The sequence below is a fragment of the Oratosquilla oratoria genome, chromosome 17 (assembly GCF_046742065.1).
Source record: "Oratosquilla oratoria isolate Oo_2021 chromosome 17, ASM4674206v1, whole genome shotgun sequence".
Classification (NCBI taxonomy): domain Eukaryota; kingdom Metazoa; phylum Arthropoda; class Malacostraca; order Stomatopoda; family Squillidae; genus Oratosquilla; species Oratosquilla oratoria.
The window spans coordinates 30784113-30810008 of NC_134793.1; the positions used below are offsets into that span (position 1 = coordinate 30784113).

The 25896-nt window shown below is 40.9% G+C and overlaps 1 protein-coding gene across 3 annotated transcripts in view; it reads right to left on the reverse strand.

The window, feature by feature from the left end:
- Positions 1-18790, reverse strand: part of LOC143034572 (uncharacterized) — a 32200-nt gene extending 13410 nt beyond the window's left edge. Inside the window, exons 1-6 of one of the 3 annotated variants that reach the window (XM_076200827.1) lie at positions 18669-18790; positions 11697-14706; positions 9433-9639; positions 6936-7235; positions 4075-4712; positions 2923-3130 (exon numbers count right to left, since the gene is read on the reverse strand). In XM_076200827.1, the coding sequence (XP_076056942.1) occupies positions 2923-3130; positions 4075-4712; positions 6936-7235; positions 9433-9639; positions 11697-14697 (4354 nt within the window). In that variant the 5' untranslated portion in view covers positions 14698-14706; positions 18669-18790. Of the gene's footprint in view, positions 1-2922; positions 3131-4074; positions 4713-6935; positions 7236-9432; positions 9643-11696; positions 14707-16984; positions 17115-18668 lie in introns of those variants that run through there. The other 2 variants (XM_076200825.1, XM_076200826.1) reach the window with 2 other exon arrangements.
- Positions 18791-25896: the final 7106 nt, after the last annotated feature.

A 25896-nucleotide genomic window follows, 5' to 3' on the forward strand; every position in this document is an offset into this window, starting at 1 on the left:
TGGGGGGTAGCCAAAAAGAAAAAGGCATAGAAACCACTCCCACCCATTCCATTTCCTATATATTCCACTCCCCTCCACCCTCCTCCCTCCCTCTTATCTTGGCACCTCTTGGTGCGTAGTTGAATTTATACATATATGAATATAAAACGGTTTTCTTCACATCCTTTAGATATGTAGTCTTTCTTGATTTATTCCGGGGTACTGGTGAGAGGTTGTTGAAAATATGTAGTATGAAGCTGAATTTTTTTTGTTACATCTGCTTGATTACTGAACAACCACGGTAATATTACACAACCATGATACAGCCCCATCTTGAATCCATTCATTCACTTCATTCCTGATCCTTAAACATGCTTTACTACTTATATAAACTGATCATGGTCAACAGACTTTCCCCTATACCACATATCCACAACACACTCCATAACCCCTCCCTGTAAACCCTGTCATATGCCTTGTCCAAGTCCATGAAAGCCCAAGACACCTTTTGTCATGAAGTCTCACATAACTCTCTTACTACAAACGCTTGATCTACACGTCCTCTTCCTCTTCTAAATCCACACTGCAGGGGTGGACAATTTTGTCACCCGCACGCTGGGGACACCCAGATTTCATCTGCGGGCAATCATGAGTTGTTCCAAAGGATCCCACTGGGCAACTACCATAAAACTGGAATTGTCCACCCCTGATATATATACATATATATACATACACACACACATATATAAAACATACTCAGGTGGATTTCATCTGCAGGCAACCATGAGTTGTTCCAAAGGATCCCACAGGGCAACTACTGTAAAACTGATTTTTTCCACCCCTGCACTACCCTTCCCTAATTACTCCCTCTATTCCCCTGCTAATTCTCTCAATCAGGGATTGATGATGGCTCCCTGCACAAGGTGGTCATGCAAGAGGGATGTCAGAGTCATCCCCCTGTCACTCATCAAACTTGGTCAACTTCTTAAATTCAAGAGTAGTCAACTGACTGTATTTCCTCCACTTTTTAAATACGTGGAGAGCAGACAACTAGCAACTGCTACCCTCCTACTACTTTCTGCATATCACATAAAAAAGAGAATTGTGGTTTGATAAGGTTTAATGTCACAAACTCCTCCCACTGGAAGGATAGCATGGTACCCCTTACAGAAGATGGTGCCCCTTTCAGAGGACTTTGTAGCGTGGAATTTTAATGAACCATGCCCTCAGTTCAACTTCGCCAGTGGCAGGATTTGAACAGCCATCCCCTCAACCTTCGTCACAAGTAACAATGCCCTAACTTGCTCAGCCAACGAGCTTACCATCATACAAATACAATTTACATATCAATCATCTCAAACTGAGAAGTATGATAGGGGGTTACTAGGCTGGACAGAGTGAGAAACAAGGAGGTGAGGAAAAGAAGGGGGGTGGAAAGAGAGTTGTTGCTGTTGTTGTTGTTGTTGTTGCTGTTGTTCCCTAGACTGTCTGTCCGAGCAGTCCCGTCAATCCCACGGTTGAAATGGGGTTTTCCCATAAATCCTTCATGGAGTGTATGTGTTGTTTGCATGCATGATTGTGTTGGGAGATAGGGTTGATGAAAGAGTATTGGGATGGTTTGGACACGGGGAAAGAATGAGTGAAGAAAGATTAGTAAAAGAAGTGTGGAAGGCTGAGGTGGATGGAGTGAACATGAGGGGGTGACCAAGGATGAGATGGATGGATAGAGTAAAAGGAGCATTGAGAAAGAGGGGAATGTCTGTTGTTTATTTTTTTATTTTTTCGCATCAGACATAGTTATGGACCAAAAGGTGTCCTGTCAGCATGCTCTTCCTTTGCAATCTTTTGTAAACCTTTTAAAACTCTCTCACTAACTACCTTAGTCCCTTCTGTGATCCTGCCACAAGCACACAAAATTCTCCACTCATTTGAATATATCCAAAAAGCCTCCCTTTCCTCTAGACTCTTCTCACTACCAGGTCCATTTGTGCTAACAAAAACCCACATCACCCATCACCAATTTCACCTTCACCCATACCTTGAAGATACTTGCCTTTACTCCACCACGTACTTTCCTATCTCATCACTTACCTGCAGATTTACCCTTTCCCTCCCTCTCCCCTTCCTTAGGCACAACACTCCCAAACTCAAAATCACCCCTCCCTTTCACCTCATTTCCACAATGTTAACACATCCACCTTCCTTCTCACAAATCTCTTCCCTTTTACTCTCATCTGTACCACAACCATGCACATTTAATGACCTAAATTTTAGAATTCTGGTTGGAAATATCCCAGACCCTCTTATGCTTTGACTTCTCATAGGATAAGTATACTGAGAACAGGATACTTAGCCCCATCAGTCTGTCCCACTCTGTCAATTTTTACGACTTACACGGGAATCACTGTGGCAGAATTCTTATCTCCCCCTACCACAAGGGATACAGCTGAAAAGAAAAGAGATACTCAAAGAAGTGGCAAAGGTAAATTTTCAAGGGAACAGCATAACGGAGGGATAGTCATAGTACAAAAGTTGCATCATTCTTTTAGGAGTAGAGATTTTACTTAAACACAGACAAATGATGCATAGCTCTAGCCCGTAAGGGCACCCTAAAACAGTCCCTAAACTCTAGGAACTGTTTTGGGGCATTGGAACATTGACTGCATGCTACTGTGCAATTAATACTGCAGAACAACATACAGTCAATATTCCAGTATGGCAGTAAATGGCTGGTATCATCTAAAAGAAGAGCCTAAGTTGGAACCATAAATGAATTTAAAATAGGGTATGATAATTAGAGAATAAGATACAAGACCCTAGGGGCATACCTCTCTTCTTATATTAAGTAGACTATAAGTAAATTCAATCAAATAAATACAAGAAGACTAAGCCATGGCCCTATGGTATGTTCCAGTAACTCTGGTAAACCACTGCTACACTCACGTTGGTTACTTGACGGTGATGAAAAAGCAGTACTTTCTCCCTTGCGAGTACTATCCCAAAGACTCTGAGGGGTCCATACATAGCCAGGGCTGCTCAGTGTATCTGTCACCGAGTTGGATTGAGACATGGGTAATTCGCTGTTTTCAGCTGACATGTTGACCATGATACCTTGTGGAGAAGTCACAGTTGTTAATGGGGTTCTTGTCTCCTAGAAAGAAGAAAAACATACAAGGAAATCATTCTCCTATGCAATTTAGTTACTTATGCATTTAATGCCATAATCCAGCATATATAATCACAATAAACTCCATTTTCAACATTTATTGGTGTCAACTTGTGATTATCATGGGGTACACAGTTCACCACTAAGAAATTTTCACAACACATACCTATACAAATGGACAGAAAAACTGCACTATACTATCAGATATATAAAATAATTCAGATTCAAACTACTTCCAACAAGGAAAAGTTTCAATAGCGGGATAGCATTTTGGAACTCTTTAATTTCTATTAATGATGTAGATCCTTTTACAACCAAACAGGGTATCTGAAGGAAATAAAGATCCCCTTTTACATTTTTCCCAGAGAAGAAGCAAATTATATGTGGATTGGTTGCAAAGTAGAACATGATAAGTATATGAAAAGTACAAGAAAAAGAGAATAGAAGCAAAACATAAGATAAAGGAGACAAAGAAGAGAGCAGATGTAAAATGGGGTAGAATATGGCAAAAAAAAAAAAAAAAAAGGAAGTTAAAGAGTGAAGGGAGTTAAGTCAGGTAAAGCAGAAAAGGTGCAGGTGGACAGATGTTAATGGAAGTGAAACTCAGTAAAGGTATGATGAGTAAAGTACTTTAAAGAGTTGTTTAATGTGGAGGAAGTGGTGGGATGAGGAAGCAAAGAAGGTTGTAGAAGAGAAAAAGAGGTAGTCATAGAAGTGGTACAGAAGAGGTTCAAGGGAACAATAATATGGAAGGACAGCTGTAGTACAAAAGTATTATCAATCCTCAATCACAGATCTTTAAATCTAACATAACAGAATGATGTGTGGCTCTGGTTTGTAAGGGTGCCCCAAAACAGTCCCTAAAGTACTGGCTGTATGTCACCATACAGTCAATACCCGAGTACATCAAAACTTATACTTTTCCCTACCTGTTCTTGGGTATTATCCACAGACACATATTCCAAGAACCTTGCTTCCCGGGGTGAAGTAGAGTAGAATTCGAAACTGGATGCAAGGGCCTCACCAACATGCCTATGACGTTCTCTTATGGTTTCGTAAGCACTTTCTGAACCAGTGCTACTCCATGCCCGTGAGGCTTCTGCCGCTTCATAGCAGACACTGCTGGTACCTGTGTTCCTGGAGGCTACCTCCAACTCAGACGTGGACTCACTAGGATGGCTATTTCCATCTTCAGTATAGCCTGGTGGCTGATGAGCGATATGGAGTGTACCATGCCGGTCTTTGTAGAACCTCCGTTCAGACTTTGTTGGTTGGTTCCTCCAATCATATGGGTCATTTGGATCAATCTCGCTAACTTTTACGCTTCTGTCAGAGCATAACTCAGGCTCAACATTACCATCAGAACTCGACTCAGCTTCCGATACTTCTTTCGCAGAATCAACAAGCAATTCATCCCTGATTCTTTGGTGGCCATTCTCTTCCAACCTGATGTCTAGTTGCGAGTCTTGTCTACCTTGATCATGGATGTCTTGGAGTCCTTCACTGGTTTCTGCATTACTTGCTAAGTGTATTCCTCTTGTCTCCTCATACTGATAACCAGACTCACCTGTAATGTATTAAAATAATGAATTTCTAAATGGTGGTCTAAACATCCCATACTGTACTTTTTTTTCCTATGAAAAGCCATAGCATAGTAGGGTATGGGAGACCTCCAAACAGAACCCTAGTAAATGGGATAAATGCATGAGAGTATAAAAAACTTAAAGTTAAAAAAAAAAACTATCATTAAATAATTCAATGGCAAGTGAGACAATTACAAAGGGAAAAGAAGAGAAAAATATGGGAGTGTTGATAAGGGATAATATGACAAACATACCAGTAAGATCAATCAGTGCATTGCCCCTGGTCACTCTTGCAGAAGACCTGCAGCTTTCAGGTAACTGGCAATGGCTTCCAGAAAGGTCTAAATGTCACTCAGGGAAGATATATTGTGTTACTGTCTAGGGATTGTTAATGTATGACATAGTACCATGAGATGTTCTTTGTCCTCTATGTGGTGGTTCCATCTGGGCCATCAATGGCCAGACCCATTCTGAGATGGTACTGTTTCAATGCTGGATGATGACCTATATGAAAGCATGCATTGTGGATCTTACTAGATATGAGTTTTTTTTTTTCCTGTGGTACTTTTCTCTGGGAGGATGATGGTGGAGTATTGAGTTTAGTGGTCTGTCTTGAAGAGTGTTTAGTGATACAAATGTGGATATTTGTGTGGTACAGGTGATAGGTTGTAAACATCTAAGTAGTATGCTGCTCCGTTGGTGGTGTACGAGTATGAGAGATGTAGTGTGATGGGTATGTGGTTTTCGGGTTCTAGCAAAGAATTGTGTTCTTGTCATTTTAATGTGTTCTATGGAAAGGATTTTGGTTTCTGTAGGCAGGTGTCCAACTGGGGTTGTTATGGTGCAGTTGTTAGTAATTAGTATAACTGCAATTAACACATAATCATACAATCATTCTGATCTCATTTTACAGCCTGTCCGTCATCCATTTGGGAGTAATACTATTCTTCTGTATTAACTTGAGGGGAATAGATTTATTTCGTACATTTAGGATTAAAGCTCTTAGGTTACTGTACATTTCATCTAGATTGGTGACAGAGCTGTTTACCTCATACTTGTAAGTGAACTGAAGCAAGGTACACATTGCTTTTTTTTTCTGTATATAAATAGAAGCGGCCTTGCTGTGGATGTGCTGTGTCTTGCGACACTGCTTCTGACCTAGGGCAGTGGACAAGGTGCAGGGATGACCCATCATCCGGGAGGTGCTAAGATGAGAGGGAGGGTGGAGGGGTGTGGAGTGTATTCAGGGATGGAATGGGTGGGAATGATTTTATGCCTTTTCCTTTTTGGCTACCTCCCTTGTGAGGGGGAAAAAGCCTTGGTATATGTATGTATATGAATAGATAAATACTATACCAGAATTCTTTCCTCTCCCTGCCACAGGGGGCACCGGGAAAAGAAAAGGTACCTACTCACAGAAGTGGTAAGGGACAGTTTCAAGGGAACAGCATAACAGAGGAATAGTCATAGAGCAAAAAGTAGAGCCATTCCTCTAGTAGAGATTTTACCCATAATCAAGTGATGTGTGGCTGTAGTCCATTGGGACACCCCAAAGCAGTCTCTAAAATACTGGGTACATGTTACTACGCATGAGGTGGAATGGACAGGGGGATGGGGGGGTGAGGTAGTGTGTGTGAGCAAAAATGTGACGCAGCCCGAAGGGATTTCTCCCCGTCCTCTCCTTTATATGGGGGGACGGAGAGGGGGGGGGTCGCCGATTTAATGAAGCAGCCTTGCTGTGGATGTGCTGTGTCTTGCGACGCTGCTTCTGACCCAGGGCAGTGGACAGGGTGCAGGGATGACCCGTCATCTAGGAGGTGCTAAGATGGGAGGGAGGGTGGAGGGGTGTGGAGTGTTTTCGTGGATGGAACGGGTGGGAATGATTTTATGCCTTTTCCTTTTTGGCTACCTTCCTAGTAAGGGGGAAAAAGCCTTGGTATATGTATGTATGTATGTATGTATGTATGTTACTATGCAATTACTATTGCATAATAACATGCAGTTGATAGCCCAGTCAATCAAAAACTTACATCCCATAAATATAGTATTTGATTACTTAAATTTGAGTCAAATCATCTGCAACAGGATAAAACATTTGAAGGGGGGAATCTGGAGATAGAGAGAAAAAAAAAAAAAAAAAAAAAAAAAAAAAAAAAAAAAATGGAGCATAACATACCTACTTGGTGCGAATTACTCACCCAACTTACCTGATATTCTACTGGTGGCAAGTTCTACTTGAGATCTAACTAAGTTTCCTTCACGATCAGGGAATGGAAGCTTATCATCGAGTGCTACTGCTTGTTGCTTCACAAAAGCTGAAGTTGAAGGTGTCATAGAAGCTGTTATCTCTGGTTCTGCAGCTTGGCTATTCAGCTCTTGCAAAGTCCTATCCACACCGATTGTTTCACCTCTTAGTAATTCCTGTTGGTTTTGATTCCTAAATCTCCAGTCAGCAGCAGTCTCACTTGGTTCTATACAATCTGCTTCAACGCCACTTTCAACACCCTCTGAAATAATGCAAAGTCATTCTTGAAATTTCTCAAAGGAAATTAATAATGACATGTATTTACCTACATACATACATATACCAAGGGCTTTTTCCCCCTTACACAGGGGGGTAGCCAAAAAGAAAAAGGCATAGAAACCACTCCCACCCATTCCATTTCCTATATATTCCACTCCCCTCCACCCTCCCTCTTATCTTGGCACCTCCTGGATGATGGGTCATCCCTGCATCCTGTCCACTGCCCTGGGAAAGGAGCAATGCTTGTTGGTCCCCATCTTCTACAATAAAATTCGTGAACAGTTCCAACTTTGTCTATATCCTTGATTTCCAATTATCATATTTACATCTAAATTCATGTATTCTTCCAGTTTGAACTATATTACCTTCTAAGCTATTCTTAGCATGCAAGGAATGATTTCACAGATTTCAACGTGACTTACTGATGCTTAAAAAAATAATCAAGGCTTAATCAACTTAGAAAAAAAAGATATATATATCAAAACCATTTATAGATGATTTGAAAAAATAAATGAGTACACTTTACAGTCAACTGTGACAATTTGGGTATATTTAAGAATCATGATTTTATTAACCTCTTCAATACAAGGGAATGGAGTCAGAAGTGGGAAGTGGATTTCAACATTAAGAAATGTAGTATAGTGGAATTTGGACAAACTAAAAACAGGATATCAGGACAATATAAAATCGGTGAAAGTGAAAAGGAAGTAAAGGAAGTGGGAAGTGGATTTCAACATTAAGAAATGTAGTATAGTGGAATTTGGACAAACTAAAAACAGGATATCAGGACAATATAAAATCAGTGAAAGTGAAAAGGAAGTAAAGGAAGTGGGATTTATGCCTTTGACTTTGGCTACCTCCCTTGTAAGGGGGGAAAAGCCCTTGGTATATGTATGTAATCCTATCTATGTCTATATACAAATATACAGTACTACCTCTCATTAACGAATGTTAATTAGCTGTGTTTGCAGTGTTTGTGGTGGTTTTGGTGCTGTTGTTTAGTGCGTGCAATCACTATGGCACCTAAAAACCACTCCAAATCAACGGATTATTCACATCAACAGACACCATTACCCCCCTTTTAGTCCATTAATGAGAGGTAGTACTGTACCTCACTTGTAAGCGGGTAGGTAGTCTAAGTCATAAGGCATGCACCCACTCCCACCCATTCCACTCCCATCCACCACTACCCTTTCCTCCCTCTCATCTTAGCTCCTCATAGATGAAGGGTCATCCCTGTCTCCCACCCAGTGCTCTGGGTCAGAAGCAATGCAGCAAGACACAGCACATCCACAGCAAGGCTGCTTCACTTATTTGGTGATCCTCCCATCCATCCCCTCATGCAGAAAAAGAGAAGATGGGGTGGAGTCCCTTTGGGCTGCATCAAAATATACATACATATACCAAAGGCTTTTTTCCCCCTTACAAGGGAGGTAGCTAAAAAACAAAGGCATAAAAACCATTCCCATCCATTTCATTCCATCCCCAATACACTCCACTCCCTTCCACCCTCTACCTTCCCTCTTATCTTGGCACCTCCTGGATGATGGGTCATCCCTGTATCTTGTCCACTGTCCGCATCAAAACATGAATCACACAAAACCACTCCCTACTCAACCTCCCCATCCTCTTTCCTTGCATCAAAGTATCATCACACCTAGGTAAATAAATACACAGTCATTCTCAACTCACTCCTATCTCCTGCCATCTCCCTTCTTTGCTCAACAGACATTCCCCTCTTGGACAAAGCCCCCTTCACCCCATCCATCCATCTCATTTTCGTTTGTCCCCTCAAGTTCACTCCATTCACCTTTGCCTTCCACACCTCTTTTGCTAATCTTTCTTCACTCATTCTTTCCATGCGTCTAAAACATCCTCCTGTACTCACTTGCACCTCATGACACCTATGTAGGCATAATCGTACCAAAGTGGTTATGAAAATGCCAACACAGAATAAGCCTGGTCACAAATTCCAACCACCCCAGATACAATTACCACACAGAAGACACAGAACACCTCACACTACAATGCCCCACACTAACAATACCCTGACACCAACACTACATCTTTTCTCCAAGTGATTTATGGTCCAGATCAGAAGCTGTTGCCGGTTTCCTGGAGGCTGTGAGATCAGGGGCATTGGATTGATTGATTGAAATGACAACTTTTCCAATACTAACCTTGAGACACAGCCATGTAGTATGTGTGTGAAGCAGAGGCAGGCTGATAAGGAACCACAACTGTGCAAACTATAGCTGGGTCTTGTTCTTCACATGATGCAAACTGTGCTTTCTGGGATGTACTCTGTTTTTCATGGGTTGAACTCTGCTCTTCTTGGTTCAAACATTTCTTCTGTGATGATACACATTCTTGACCTGACTGTTCCCCTGCTGGTAAGCCCAATGTTATTTACCTCTTTTTTTTTTTTTCCAAAAATAAATGAATAAATAAATAAAAAATAAATTAAATAAATAAAATAGATAACTAAATGAAACATTACATACCTCCAAACGCTAAATCAGTGAATACACTTATAGCAGACATGTAATAAGAATTATTTTGAGTTTCACATAATCAAAACCCACCATGCCCAAGTGATTATTAATTCCTTGCCCCCTCCCATAGATCTCTCCAGATAGAAATATTTGACTGTTGTCTATGAATTCTTCTTTCTATTTACCAAAGGCCTCTTCCCCTTTATAAGAGAGGTAGCCTACCAAGGCATTCATCCACCCCCACCCATTCCACTATCTTAGCTCTTCATGGATGAAGGTTATCCCTGTCTGCCCACTGTCCAATCCAGAAGCAATGCAGCATGACACAGCAATTCTACGGCAGGGACAGCCACTCATTTATGTGCCAACCCTCCCTCCTCACCCCCTCATGCAAATAATAACAAAGACAAGGGGAAATCCTTTCAGACTGCATGAAATTATAATCTATACATGACCCACTCACACCTATCCCCTGCATTCTCCTTTCCTTCCTCATCAGACATTCCCCATTTACTCAAAGCCCCCTCTACAGTTTACCTCCAACCCCACCCCTCTATTTTGTACCACATACAACTCCAAATACTTAAATATATCCACTTCCGCCTACCTCTTTCCTCTAAGACTTACTTCTGACTTGCTCCCACCCTCTTCCCTTATATATCTCATCATTTTGCTTTTACCATATTCACATTCAACTTTCTCCCATCACAAACCATAAAAAACTTCATCACTAACTGCCTTAGTCCCCTTTAACCCAGCCACAAATGGTGTGTCATTCACAAACAACAACTGCCCTCCCATTTCCTTACACTATCTCTAACCATCTCTATTCCCCAGCCCATTGCCCTCACATTTACCTTGTGTAACACAACATCCATGTTAACATGACACAGCCCTAATGCAGCCCCACCTTCATCTCAAGCCACTTGCTCTCTCCATTTCCTATCCTAACAGAAGATATACTACTCTCATAAAAACTCTTGACTACACTTACCGGTAACAGCTTCCCACCAATCCTGTATATCTGTAATACCTCCCCAGTGACTTCCTATCTACCCTGACATAAGTCTTCTCTAAACCCACAAAGGCTCAAAAAACATTCTTACCTTTAGCCAAAAGTTTCTTAAAAATCTATCTTCCACAAAAATTTGGTCCACACATCCTCTAACCTTTCCTAAACCCACACTACTCCTCACCAATTATTCCCTCTGTTACCCTCCTAATCCTCTCAATCAAAACCCTTCTATAAGCCTTTCCAACTATGCTATAAAAAAAATTCATCCCTCTAAAACTACTACATTCACATTAGTCCCTTTTTATCTGTAAAGCAGAACTATACAGGCATTCCTCCAGTCCTCTGACACTCTCTCCTCCTTTACACACACATTAAACAACATCACTAGCCAATCCATTATAACCATTTAAGAGGATCTGAATACAAGTGGATAGATGGTTCTCTCCAACATCTATCTTGCAGGATCAACATGTACAGACTTAAACAGGCTCCCATCCCCAGCTCATATGTGCAAAGAGCACAAATCTGTAGAATCCTACCTAATTCCTCATATTACAAGAGTGATTTTACATGTACTTGAACATACATATATATATATATATATATATATGTATATATATATATACATATATATATATATATATACATATATATACAGGAATACCTCACTATACAACCAAGTTGTTCCAGCTGACTGGTCACAATGCAAAAATTTGTATATCAAGGTGAGTTTTACAAGTAAATAGGGGGGGTTATATTCATGGACCCTGTCAACCCCCATCCTCAATTTTTGCCTCCTGGGGCTTTCACATACACCCAACATTTGTTTTACCTATGTTATAGCACTCAGTCATATAGTGAGGTATTCCTGTATATCACTGCAAAATATTAAAACATAAGGAAAACCTAAATCAAATATCTTTCCACTCTTTACCTTTACAAAGTTTACCACTGTGCTGGTTCCCTTGGTCATGAGAAGTTGATGGTACTGAGGGCTGTGAACCATTAGTTGATGACAAAACGCTTGCTTCTACTGTGTCACAGCTATAGGAACTACTGGCTTGCGACATATTCATACTCGTGCCATGAACATTGCTCACTTCCATGAACATGCGCATGATTACCCTGGCAATGCTTTGCTTCAGCCGACAATCCTCTACACTGCTGGACGGTATGCCTATGAAGATGATATATTCCTGAAGCTTCTGGTAGTCATCAAATTTCTTGAATGAACCCTCATTTATAAGTTGCTCAATCCTGTTACTGAGATCCTTTGATAGACACTGAAGGGAGTTGTTGATCTCTGACAAAGACACCGATGTCCCGGAAGCTTGGGTTGTGGATTCACTAGAGGATGACACCGTTCTTGAAATTACGTTTACATTTTCCACATCATTTCGGCATCTCAAATCAATTGTTTCTTCGTCTGTTGGTTGTGATGAAGAAGAGCTATCTACTGTATCTTTTGCATCTGAAAGATTTTCAGTTCCTGAAGTTTTCATGTTTCTTCCTGACTCAAAACTACTATATGAACTTAACACGATTTGTTTCTCACTGACATTATTTTCAGTATTCTTCTCAATGCCTTCATGACATTGATTCTGAGCATCTACTAGAGTTCTGGCTGGACTCTTAGCCCAACATTTCACAGGTGATGCAGGTGCAGTTGTTAAAACAAGGGAGCTTTCTTGAACAGGACTGGGAGCATTTGTTATAGTGTTAGAGTCATGGGACAGTTTCTCTAATTCATTGGCACAGGACTCAATTGCAGTAACCACAGAAACAGAACTACCTGTCACAGTGCCAAGGGATGAATGCCTATTAAGACTATTAGGATACTCAACTATAGAACCTATTTTTTTTGTACCAGCAATTGTTTGTTGGCTAGTGCTTCTGTTATGCTCCTGTAATTCCATAGGAGGTTGACTTAGCTCTACCAAACTGCTTGACTTTCCTTCCCTCCTCGCCTCCAGAATTACTTGCTTAACTCTATTCCCAGATTGTGGCTTTGACTTGCTACTTTTCCTGAATACAGAATCCTGTTTTGCTTCAGCAAGGGTTGACCTTCTTCTTGGTTTCCGTCTTGGACTTTGAGATGAATTCATCACCCTAGAAGGTACATTGTCTTCACTAGATGATAATATATTAGACTGCTGCATCCTCCTCACCTTACTTCCAACACTATCAGAGTATTTCTTGGTTGTGAGGGTTTTCTTTATTTCTGGTTTTAGTTCAGAACAAGGTTTAGAAACATTCTTTGGTACTTTACTGAATTTCTGCTTATCTTTCACATAAATTGATCCCTCTGGTTCTGTGCGTAGGACTGAGGCATAACTACCAATTGCAATTCTCTCTAATGTACTGAGTACAGCACTACTTTGCTCAGGTTGAACACCAGCATAGCCTACATCAGCGCCAGAATCCCATTCAAGTTTTTTGCTTGAAGCAACACTAGACACAGACAGTACTGAAGGTGATGTAACTCTTTCTGAAGATTCTGGGTGTTGCGTGGACTCAACTGATATCATTGAAGTTAATGATATCTCCTGCTCACCAACAGAGACAAAATTTTGAAAAAGTGGGGCATTATTAAGAAAATTTTCCCTGTCATTTACACAGGGCCTATCTCTTTCGGGCTGAATGTCAAGTGAAGCCTTCAAATCCTGCATCCTGCCACGCACAGTATTCTGTATCTCCTGAAACTGTCCCCTAGGGCTTATTGCTCCTCCTACAACAAAGTTAGGTTTAGTAAGGCCTGCTCTTGGTGATAGAGTCACAGATGTTATAGACTTGGTGTAACCTTTCACTTGAGTTTTGCAACCTTCCACCTCTTCCCGACTCAACACCGTGTTTGCACTGTCTGTATTTTCTGACAAACTGCCAAGTGGACTTTGCTGAATTCCAGTATGAGAATGAGTCTCTCCCACAACAGCCATAGGGACTAATAGTGTCGCACCTCGTTCTGACTCCTCTCCATCAGTTGAACCAAGATCTCTGCGAGAAGACTGTTCTGTATCTTCGCTCTGTCCCATTACTGGAGGTCTAGCTGCTTGCTGACCTTGAAAGGTGCTGCTGACCATTTGGGCTGCTAAGTCCACATCCACATCTGGTGTGCTCAGTCCAGCTGGCGAGTTTCGTTGCATCTGTGCAGTGCTTGTGCCAATGCTCCGAGGAGGGTACACAGCTGCAGGAGCACCATCAACACCCACTGTATCTCTGTCCACCACTTCATAACCACTCCAGGAGCCTTGACCACTGAGCCAGTCAATCTCCTCTGCGTCTGAACTTTCTAAGTTACAATCTGCATGAAGACCTCCTGAAGTTATGAGGCCTTCGATTCCTTCAGGTAAATACATGTGTTCTTTCTGTGCAGGAGGCAATAAAGTCACACCAACATTCCCTGAATTTTTAAGCACCTTAGAGCCGGTGACACCACCAACACCTAACTTGTCTGATCCGGGTGTTTCCCCTCGTTTCTGGGACCACAAGGTATTAGGATTCTGGGGCATATTTTTCATTTCATCACCCTCTTCTTCAAAACCTTTGATTGGCGTATTTGGAGCTGAAACTAACATTTCCATATCAAACTCCTCCCTCTTCTTTTCATTCCTCCAACTGTTCTGGTCATCTAAAAATGGGTTTTTTTTGTCCAATCTATTTTTAGATGCTGCAGCAGACTGCTCTCCATGAGACCCATTTTCATTTTCACTGAATTCTCTGCTATGTTCATCAATGTTTCTGTCCTCAATCAGAGTGAATGTTGTCCCTGGTACAAAATACTTGCACTCCCCTGAATCACTCTCATCCCAAACATCAGTGTCAGTACTAACTGCATAATTTCTAACAAATGTCTTGTTTGTTCTTAATTCCTTGAATTTTCGTGATGGGCTAAGATATACTTCTGGTAAACCCTTGGACTCATCACCTTCAGCCATTGATCAAATCTGAAAAGTTGAGAAAAAAATATCCCATTAAACTATGCATGATATATGAAAATATAGTTAATGAATCAATCAAACTTACATTACATAATAAAAACAAATACTTCTTCAAAACAGGTTTCAAACCCACAACTCCAAAGAGGAAAACAACTACAGTAGAACCTTGATCTAACAGCACACTCAGGATTGCAGCAGTACAGTAAGTCCTCATTATACAGTACATATGTGTTCCTAAAAAACCTTACCACAAATTGAAATTACCGTATACCAAACCCATTATAACATGTAATAATAGGATATGGCAGACATACCTTCTCCCTGCTCTTTCCTCTTCAAAATATCTAGCGGATACTGTATATGTGAATTTTTCTTACCGTAAATAGAATCGAGGGTAGTAATTACCAAATACCGTTACTGTGAATTTACCGGATAAAGAATTACCGTAAAAGGAGGACTCACTGTACCAGGGAAACCAATTTGCCATTAGATTGAGGTTTACTCTTAGCAAAGTCCTAGAAAACCCTCATAGACATACATGTTTAATCATAAAGAAAATAAATAAGCACTGTAAATTAATTTCAATGCCCAAAAACATAGATATAACACTTTCAAATTACTGTAAACAGTAGAAACACATGATTAATTACTGAATGTACTGTACTGTATTACTGTACCATAAATAAAAATTGACACAAAGGGAAAGCATGACTGAACCATTTGTTCACTAATACACAATGCTCAACATTAACATGTCCAGGTATGGTGACATTCATAACCTTGTTTTACACCATTTAAAGCCAGAATCTCTTGGGCAGTAAGATACTCCTGCCTTTCTGCAAACCTGATTGCAGTTTAAAAACCTTTAGCACCTTCGTTCCAGGACAATGGGGCACCAGGCTCATCTTCATCCTCACTCTCTGATTCATCATCCTCTTCCCCCACCCCACCCCCCATCCTCACACAGTGGTAATTATTTCATTGCTGTCCAGTGTGTGAGTGACAGGCATATCATCATGGGTCTCCTTTCATTTTTCCAGCTCATCTGGTGGCACTCTAACCTTGCCACTCGCTGTCATCATCTCTTGAATGGACTTCTTTATCCTCTTGGTGGTCGCATATCCTTCAAATTCTCCATCTTCATCACACTGGTCAAGATCTTGGAGCATCAACTGCCACACCTTCCGGCAGGCGTGGCTGAGTGTCCTGTTCTTTGTGTCCTTCCAGGCATCAGAGGTGAAATAAACAACATTCTTGACGTTGAACTGCTTCTGCACGGAAACAATGTCAGTCAGAGTTTAGAACCAGCCAAGCTAGTTCCTTAAGAAGTGCATCTTGAAGTTCTGGCTCACTCACTAACCTACAGGCTGAATTATGCTGGTGACATAAGGTGGCAGATACAGAGTGAAAATGTTGCCACTCACTAGCTTTTCTACTGAGGATGTGCTCTGCAGTTGTTGAGCAGGAACATAATTCTCGTATGCTTGGGTAGGTCCAGTCTCCTGAGGTCTTCCTTAACAGCAGGGGCAAAGATGTGGAAGAACCATTCATTAAAGATGTCACAGGTCATCCAGACATTTGATTGGTGGTCATAATGGACTGGGAGATGTTTGCAGCACCTAGGATTGGCTGCATCAAAATATCATTTATACATAAACAAACCCTATCCCTCACCATCCCCTACCCCTCCCTTCCTTGCATAACAGTACCATCTATACATGGGCACATAGATGACAATTCAGGAATTTTTGTTTATTAATTTCAACAATTGGTAGCTCATTTGGCACTCATTGTAATAATAATTTTAGATGTCCACACACACACTGTTAATGAATAAGAAAGTGGGAGATAGGGGGAAGAAAGAGATATGTGTGTATCTAACTTAATCTATATCCTTGATTTCCAATTATATTTAGATTTGAACTCTTCCTATAGTCTAGTAAATACATTGCCATGGCAATTCTTAATGATAGAATACCACTAAATGTTATTATTTACAGTTCTGTAATGTTTTCTTGGAGTTTTGGGTAATATCACCCAAAACATCGGTGTTTTGGGTGTTTTGACTGACCTGTAAACTTGTATTATTTGTTATATCAAGGAGATTATTCCCCTCAACAGGTTTTAGAAATGTTTTCAATATCACTAAACTTACTTTTATATACTAAATATTCTAGAATATTGATTTCATACACCTCAATATGCTTAGTTAATTGCTGTATCTCAATCTTAATCCTAATAATTTTATGGCTCTCAGTTCCCTAAGTTTACTTAGTTTACTTACTTAGTTTACTTAGTAGAATTCAGAGGGTCTTCCTCATAGCTGTGGTGGTCCACCGCTACTTCCAGTCCGGGAATCTTCTTTTTGTAGGTTGATCTGGTCTGGAGTGGAGTTTGAGGCTGCCCTGCAATGAGCTGTGTATCCAGGTACGGGAGGCTCGCCTGCCAGTGACTTCAGATATTTATCTAGGTGTTGTTTAAAGTTTGTGACTGGGCAGTTTTTTATCTCTCTTATATGTTTTGGTAGGCTACTGAAGATTCTGGGACCATTATATGTGAAGCTGGAGGCCAATAGGGTCCTGATTCTGTCTGGGGCAGATGTAGGCAGTGTTTTCTTTTCACACATGCGACCATTTCTGCTATTGTGTATTTCTAGTAGAGACAATGTAGTAGGGTCAGGTACCTGTTTCTCCAGTATTTTCCACATATATATGGCCCGGTATCTCTCTCTTCTTCTTTGTTGAGAGTATAGGCCTAGTTTTTTCAGGCAGTCCCAATAATTGAGGCCCTGCATGCCTTTGATTTGCCTTGTGAAATGCCTTTGGACAGACTCTAGTTCCTGTATTTCTGCCCTTTTGTGTGGTGACCAGAGTTGGCTACAATAGTCGAGTACTGGTTGTATAAGTGCCTTCCAGAGTGATAACATTAGCTGTTCATCTCTTGATTTGAAGGTCCTAAGTACCCATCCAGCCATTTGTCTGGCTTTACTAGTAGTTTTGAAGATGTGGTTTCTGTAGGTGGCCTCTTCATTGAGGTGAATTCCAAGGCACTTTACAACCGGACTCGAGGATATATTTGTGCCTCCTCTGGTATGGAGTGTGGTGGAACTTTTTAGGTCAGAATTTGGGCCACATCTTAGTATTTCAAACTTCTCCTCATTGAAATGCATGTTGTTAAGTTCAGCCCATTCTGAGATTTTGTCCAGGTTGTCCTGCAATTCCTGGATGTCGGCCTCATGGCTGATTCTATGGCTGAGGGTGGTGTCATCCGCAAAGGAGGACAGGAATGAGCTGTCAACGGCTTGGCCTATGTCGTTCATTAGGACCAAGTTAGCTGAGGTTGTAACTACAGATGCCTATATCAATTTGTAACAATAGCTTATCTACTCTAAAAAACATGTCAGGATTCACACCACAATATAACAGGTACATAACATTGGTCCTTTAACCCAGACTGCACAGTGACACACAAATTCTTTCACAGAAACCCTGGTTACCCTCTCCTCATCCACTTAATATAGACTGTGAGTAGATGAGGATATACCCTCAGACCTCCTCAACTCCATCCATTTACAATTTCTCTCCATTCACTCCAATATAACATACAAATCTGGTTAATTTAATTATTTTGCTTCAAGTGGAATATCAAGTCTAACAAGACAAAGCCAAAGGTAGTTACACACTACCTAATCAAAACTGGCGATCTTTTTTCACAGCAATGGCTGATTTCGTCTACATTGTCTAAGAAAAATAATAGATAAATAAATAATTTCTCCATCCATAAGTGATACAAGTGAACGGCGTACTGTCTATTGTTACTGTACTACAACTATCATCTATGTCAACTACCATAACCTTACTTCTTTCACTCCAGTTTTCGACAAACGAACTATATAATATCCCATAAATATTTCATTAACCTTATCAGAACCTCATAGATTTATGTAAACACAACTTATTTGCACTTACTGACACGTATTTTACTGGCAAGAGAGAGAGCGAGATCATTTACAACTTGTATTCGAACCAGTTTCAAATGTAAACAAAACGTTCCGTTAGCAATGTTTACTTCGTTCACAGATGATTTTGCGCTGTTGCATTTCAAACAGCAGCGATTACCTGAATGGAAGCTATGGGAGCTAGACTCATAAATTGCCTTTTCTCAATTGACTTTTACAGTGTTTATCATACGACTATGCATTTTTCTTTTTTAGAAATTGTTGTGTGGAATCCCGGGACCTAGGCTAACTAAAATTGAAAATTATTTTTCGGATTTACGGAGCCTGCTGTTGCTGTTCATGATCTGTGGTGACACCAGGGCTTTGATCATCAACCCCGGACCTCGGGCCCTAAAGAATTCAAGCCTCCCTTTCCTTACATTTTACTACCTTTGTAATATCCCCTCCTAATACATGATGATTTATTCTGCTAATATTTTGATCAGGATAGTTTACAATGCGATACAAATTCAGTAACATTCGGTAGGTAGCTGACCGAGAACATAGGCACTGGCATGAGAATGTACAACTTAGTGATATGTTGTGTGACTGAATGTGGTGAATGTGGTACAGACGGGGACGCACGGTTGGCACCTACAGGGCGGCGCGCAGTTACCCCCGTGGGGTACCCATCGTTGCTTTCAGTGTGATCGGTACCGCCAGAGTGTGCGTGCAAGTGAAATGAGGGGGAAGCAAGCGGGACTGTACTAGGATTTAGATGTTAGGCAAACCTAGGATATGGAGTGATTGAGCGAGCGGTGTGAAAACGAGGGGGATTGAAGAGTGACGTAGGAAAGGGATTTCTACGGAAATCTGGTAAGTGATCGACAATTTCCTACAGGCAGGGCCCCGACAAGGGAAGGTCATGGGGGAGGGGGGGGGGGCAATGCCTCGGGGTGGCAAGTTTTTTTTTTTGGGGGGAGGGGGCGGCACTTTTGATGAAAAGAAGGTAAAGCAACTTCCCCCTATTGTACTTTTAATGCATGATTTATTTACCATGAGTTGTGTGTATAAGCGTTGTTTGTAGATGAATGTTACTTGTGAATCGTGCTAGTGACCATCAGATGTAGGAGGTGGTGGTGTGTGTGTGTGTGGGGGGGCTCTTACCCATGTCGGGCCCCTGCCTACAGGATATACATGAATAGAAGACAAACGGATAATCGACTAAACACTGATAGGAATTGGGGTAGTGGGTGGTTAGGCTCAAGGTAAAACGAATACTATAAGGTATGTTGAGCACCCCGCCTCCGCGCACCTCCACCGTGACGTCATAGGAAATCCAGAGGGGGAGAGAGTGAGGTGGAAGAAAATGTAAACTTTAAAGAAAACCATCTGTATGTATGGTAAACTTTAAAATTACACTATGATGTTCACATAATACTGAAATTACTCAGTATCACTTTCTTATCCTCAAATTATCAGTATCTGAGATATGACCGCCAGAAAAGTTATAAAAATGTTTTGTATGCTTTCACAATAGGTGGATTATATTAATATATTGAGTTATTAGATGGGATGACATGTCAATTTATATGTTGATCAGGTAGATGAGGAATATACTATACTGTTGATACACACCAACTAGCTGAATATAAACCCAGTAGTAATGACACATAAAAGCATCATATGGTTTTTATCATAATATATTTTGGATTTGCGTGGGTTTCCATATCTCAAGCGTGGATTCTATATGTAGACCTTTATCTCCATCAAGCTCAGTTATTTTTAACCGGATTCTTTAGTCTGTTTATTTGCAATTGAAAGAAAATTTCAGGAAATGTTGCTAATAATTAGTTACTTTCAAAATGACGGCTGCATACATATCAGGGGAAAAAAACTTTTTTCCAGAGCCATTTTTCATTATTTTTTAAATTTCACCAGAGCCATTTTTTTAATTACCAGAGCCATTTTTTGATACTTCCAGAGCCATGTTTTTGCAGGTTCGATTTCCTTCAAACTATTGGAAGGCTATCTCATTACTCATGTCGAAGCGAGTTCGCATATGTACAGTGTACGCATGCATGCGGTGATGTGGTATTGTGTATGGTGCATTGTACATGTAGTCAGCGCGTTGATTGGGCAGCTAGCTGCATGCGACCAATGAACTTCCCTGCATACAGCTACCATGTAATTCAAAACTAGCGACATTATGTAGCACGATAGTCGTGTAGAGTCTAGTCAACATGTACTAGTATACGCGCGCGCATGCAGCTGATACGAAGCTAGGCTAGGTAGGCCATTGAACTCAAGCAGCCATACCGCGTACACATATGTACATACATCAACAAATTAAAGTTGATTGATGCGTTGCGTTTATGATATCGATTGATAATGCAATGATTGATCACGGGTAAGTTGTGTTTGCTCTGATCCTTTCATCAATGGTGATGGGATTCAGGGATTGCCAAATGATGGATAATGCATGAAAAACGTTGAATCTTGCCGCGGGAGCGATTTTTTTGTGGAGGATCGCTCCCGCTATTAGATTTGAGAAAGCGACATTGGAACTTTCCCGAGCGAAATCGCTCGTCGATCCCGTGTATTTTTTTCGCTGATACATATCCAGATGACGGAGTATTGTGTGTGCCACATAATTCAATCCATTTCTTTCTAAGTTCTTTATCTTTGGGTAGTGAAAAGAAATATATATTTTTATCACCTTTCAGTCCAACGGAATTGCATTTCGGCACTACACAAACTGTTGGCATTTTTATATGTTATTTGTCTGCCTTAGCTACCCCTTTAATCAGATGATGGAGCTTCGCTCCACACAACACTGGTATGTGAGTGACTGACAGCTCTCGACCCGCGGAACCCTGGTCTCGATATTTCCGTTGACGTCATCATCTACCTGCGCAGTTGAGAGGTTTTCTGGCTCTCCCCCCCCCCGCCAACTTACCTTATAGTATTCGTTTTACCTTGGTTAGGCTAACCTTCCGACCGTACTTTACGTAAAAGAAATGACTGGTACGATACTACCACCCCCTCAACATTTTGTATCTCATGCCTAGTGTAGGCCTTATGGTCTCTTGCAGTCTCCTTTATTCTCATATGTCTTATGTTAACTAGCCAATGGGCAATCAGAGGCCACAACCGTACTAACTCTAACCTAACTAGTCTGTTTAGTGCTTGGGGGACGCTTGGCATTCTACACTTGGCAACTTGTAAAGACGGCGTCGTCATGCGTAATCGAATTAATTCACTATTTACTATTGCACAGAATTTCCCCTTCTCCATCAAAATAATTCTGTGACTACAAATTCTATGCCCATTATGTTTCACTATTACATGATTCCCCTGAGCGAGGACCTCTCAGGACTAACTTGTAGTGACAGCAACTTAGTAATGATCCGATTATGCCACGTCCTGAGATGGCGCGAACCCTCCTTTAGAGTTTTCCCGTTCCTAATTCCTGGAATTAGTTTCGTCCTCCCAACCTCCTATATGTCGTCTCCTACTACAGCTAATAATAATTATCTCACCCCCGGCGACCTTAATTACCTAGAATCTGCTTTACGATATTATCCCACTTCCCTAGTTACTTATTCATAGAATGCGAATTTTTTGTCATTAGTTTAATCCTAGTTCAGTACTCATGGACTCGGAGCTGCGGGTCTTCCAGCATGAGAAACAGCGACAGGGGGAGTCAGAGTGCTTGCACATGTGTATAGTGTCACCACCATAACCAGAGGGTGACGTCCCGACGGCCTAGTCGACCGCCACTCGAGGTCCCGGGTTTCTCTATTTGTATCTATACATATAAGAAAAATCAAATGGTCCCAGGAATCAAGGACAACTACTAGGATATCTGGGGGTACCTTGTCCCTATGGGGGCCACTCGTTTTATAAAGCAGCTCCTCTTAGTTCAAGAGTTTCACCACGGCAGAGCTAAAACCTCCTCTCACAACTCACCCCAGCCCAGACACCCAACCATCCACTCATCCAGCACAAGACCTCAGGTGGTCGCGAACGGCACCACTGGACCGCACGGACAGCCTCGGTCTGGGAACCCTTTTGTCTGATCCCTCAGTGGTTACCCTCTCCCCATAAGTAGGGTAGAGCAGGGTCCGAAACCACTTTTTGCCAGGGCCCCGACAAGGGGGGGGGGGGGCAATGCCCTGGGGCAGCATTTTTTTTTTTTTTGGGGGGGGGGGCACTTTTGGTGAAAAGAAGGTAAAGCAAATTCCCCCTAGTGTACTTTTAATGCATCATGATTTATTTATCATGAGTTGTGTGTATGAATGATGTGTGTATAAGCATTGATTTGTGGATGAATGTTACATGGGAATCGTGCTAGTGACCATCAGATGTGGAAGGTGGTGGTGTGTGTGTGTGTGGGGGGGGCGGCACTTACCCATGTCGGGGCCCTACTAAACACTGGTAGGAATCTGTGTGTTGTGCATATGGCATATATTATATATATGGTTATAGTCATATATATGGTTATAGGGTTAGTATATACTGTAGATTAGTATTAGCTACCTTAAGTTTACCTGTAGTGTTTCCTGTGCAATCCTGTTTTTTTTTTTTTCAAAAACATTTCTTCACATTCTGATTACAAAAAAATAAAAATAAAAGTAAAAACAATCTTAGCCTGTTTTCATTCTTGACTTTGGGTTCCTCTCAGTTTCAATGTCTTCGTTTACTTATCCTCATCAGCAAACTTCCAAGACTTACTGATTACTTCATTTGCTATGGCCTGCAATTTAAATTCTATTTTCATTGGACATCTATTTCTCTTGTAATGACCTAACCTACACATGTCAACCTGATTTGTTACATTTTCCGTAACCATAAAGGTCATTTCTTTAGATTTTTGCATTTCATGTTCCTGGCACACCTTCCATGAAGCAAGGTGGTCTTCTCACCAGCCCAAGTATGACACATCTAGTCTTGTCAACAACTACATCTCTAACAAGATATTCTTTTTTATAACCTTTAATATTTTTTCTTCTAGTGTATCAGTTTCTATTCTCTGCTGCTCCATGATCCCTTTAAAGGTTATCATATCCCTCTTGTACTTTTTTTTTTTTTTTTTAGATTAACTCTCATTTCTCAGTCTTATTTTATCTCTTTTAACTTAACAATCTCTGCTTTCTAGTCCAGGCTTATTTTTCTTGTTCAAGCTTTCACTCTAGGTCAAGTAATCTCGACTCGTGGGAAGAAAGTAAACATCTCGATCATTTCAATTGTATGGCAATTACATTACTTCCATTGAAGAATTGCTTTGACCTAAATCTCTATTGTTTTCTTTTATTTTGGTTTCAGTATTATATTGATCAATTTAAATTAAATTACATATACTAAGGGCTTTTTTTTTCCCCTTACAAGGGAGGTAGCCAAAAGGCATAATTCCACTCCCACCCATTTCATCCCCACACAATCCACTCCCTCCCTCTTTTCTTGGCTCCTCCTGGATGAATGGTCATCCCTGTATCTTGCTCACTGCCCTGGGTCAGAGGTAATGCAGTAAGATACAATACATCCACAGCAATCCCCCCTCTCTGTCATCTCATGCAGAAAAAGGGGATGACCAGGAGAAATTCCTTGAGGTTGCATCAAAATATCATTCACACACATCCACTCCCTAACTCCCACCATCCCCCACCTACTCCCTTCCATGCATCACAGCATCATCCATACACATCCATCCTCCACTCACCCCTATGTTCTGTCTTTTCTCTTTCTCAATGCCCCTTTTACCCCCATCCATCTCATCTCATCCTCGGTCACTCCCTCTTGTTCATTCCATCCACCTTTGCCTTCCACACTTCTTTTACTAATCTTTATACACTCATTCTTCCCATGTGTCCAAACCATCCCAATACTCTTTCATCAACCCTACCTCCCAATTTCTTTTCCACTCCTGCTCTCTCCTTGTTTCTTACACTATCCAACCTAGTAACCCCTACCATACTTCTCGGACATTTCATCTCACATTTAAACTCTTCCTCTCTTATGTTCTATGTTTCTACCACATGCAGTGCTGTCGGCACAATCACTTCTTCTCACAATCTCAATATCTTCAACTTTCTCTCCCTTTCTGACTAAAACCCTTGAGAGGAAAGAAGTCTTTAAGTATACTTATCCTGACCTAACCCAAGCAAAGGCTTCAAAAAACTATAGTGATAAAAATATTTTTTAGTCAGCAGTGACAGTAATACTGGCAGAAATACATAATATTATACTGACCAGATATGAATCAATCATATATAAAGTAAGATCAACACTCATGTCTTAATTTACCATTTTCATTTCAGTATTTATTTTTCTAATTACCAAACTATGAAAAAATTAAATAAACTGGATATAACACATAGTTAAATGAAGGGATGGAAAAGATAAAAACAAAAAGATACCTGACCAAACAAAAATCAGTATTGATGGTTTTAGGTACCAACTGGTATCTTAGGTAACCTAACCTCTGCCAATTATGAGGATTTGCTGTATCAACCCTATTGACACTTGATTAGGTTGATGAAAGAGTATTGGGATTGAACACATGGAAAGAATGAGTGAAGAAAGATTAGTAAAAGAGGTGTGGAAGGCAAAGGTGGAAGGAGTGAACATGAGAAGGTGACCAAGGATGAGATGGATGGGTGGGGTAAAAGGGGCATTGGGAAAGAGGAGAATGTCTGTTGAGGAAGAGAGAAGACAGAAGATAGGGGTGAGTGAAGAATGGTTGTGTATGGATGATGTTGTGATGCATGGCAGGGAGTGGGTGAGGGATGGAGGGGGGAGTATGTGTGAATGATATTTTCATGCAGCCCAAAGGGATCTCTCCCCATCTTCTCTTTTCCTGCATGAGGGGACAGAGAAGGGGGGTCACCAATAAAATGAAGCATCCTTGCTGTAGATATGCTTTGTCTTGCTACATTGCTTCTGATCCAAGTCAGTGGGTGAGATGCAGGGATAACCCATCATCCAGGAGGAGCCAAGATAAGAGGGCGGGAGGGGAGTGAATGGGTGTGGAGTATATGGGGATGGAATGGGTGGGAGTGGATTTTATGTATGTTTTTTGGCTACCTCCCTTGTAAGGGGGGAAAAGCCATTGGTATATGTATGTACTGTGAGTATATGTGATCATCATTATACATAAAAACTAGGAGTTTCTATAACCAAATTACAATACAGGAAACCATCTAATACAACAGTAAGTTTCATGTTTTCAGACCTACAGGGATTGGAAACATAATAAA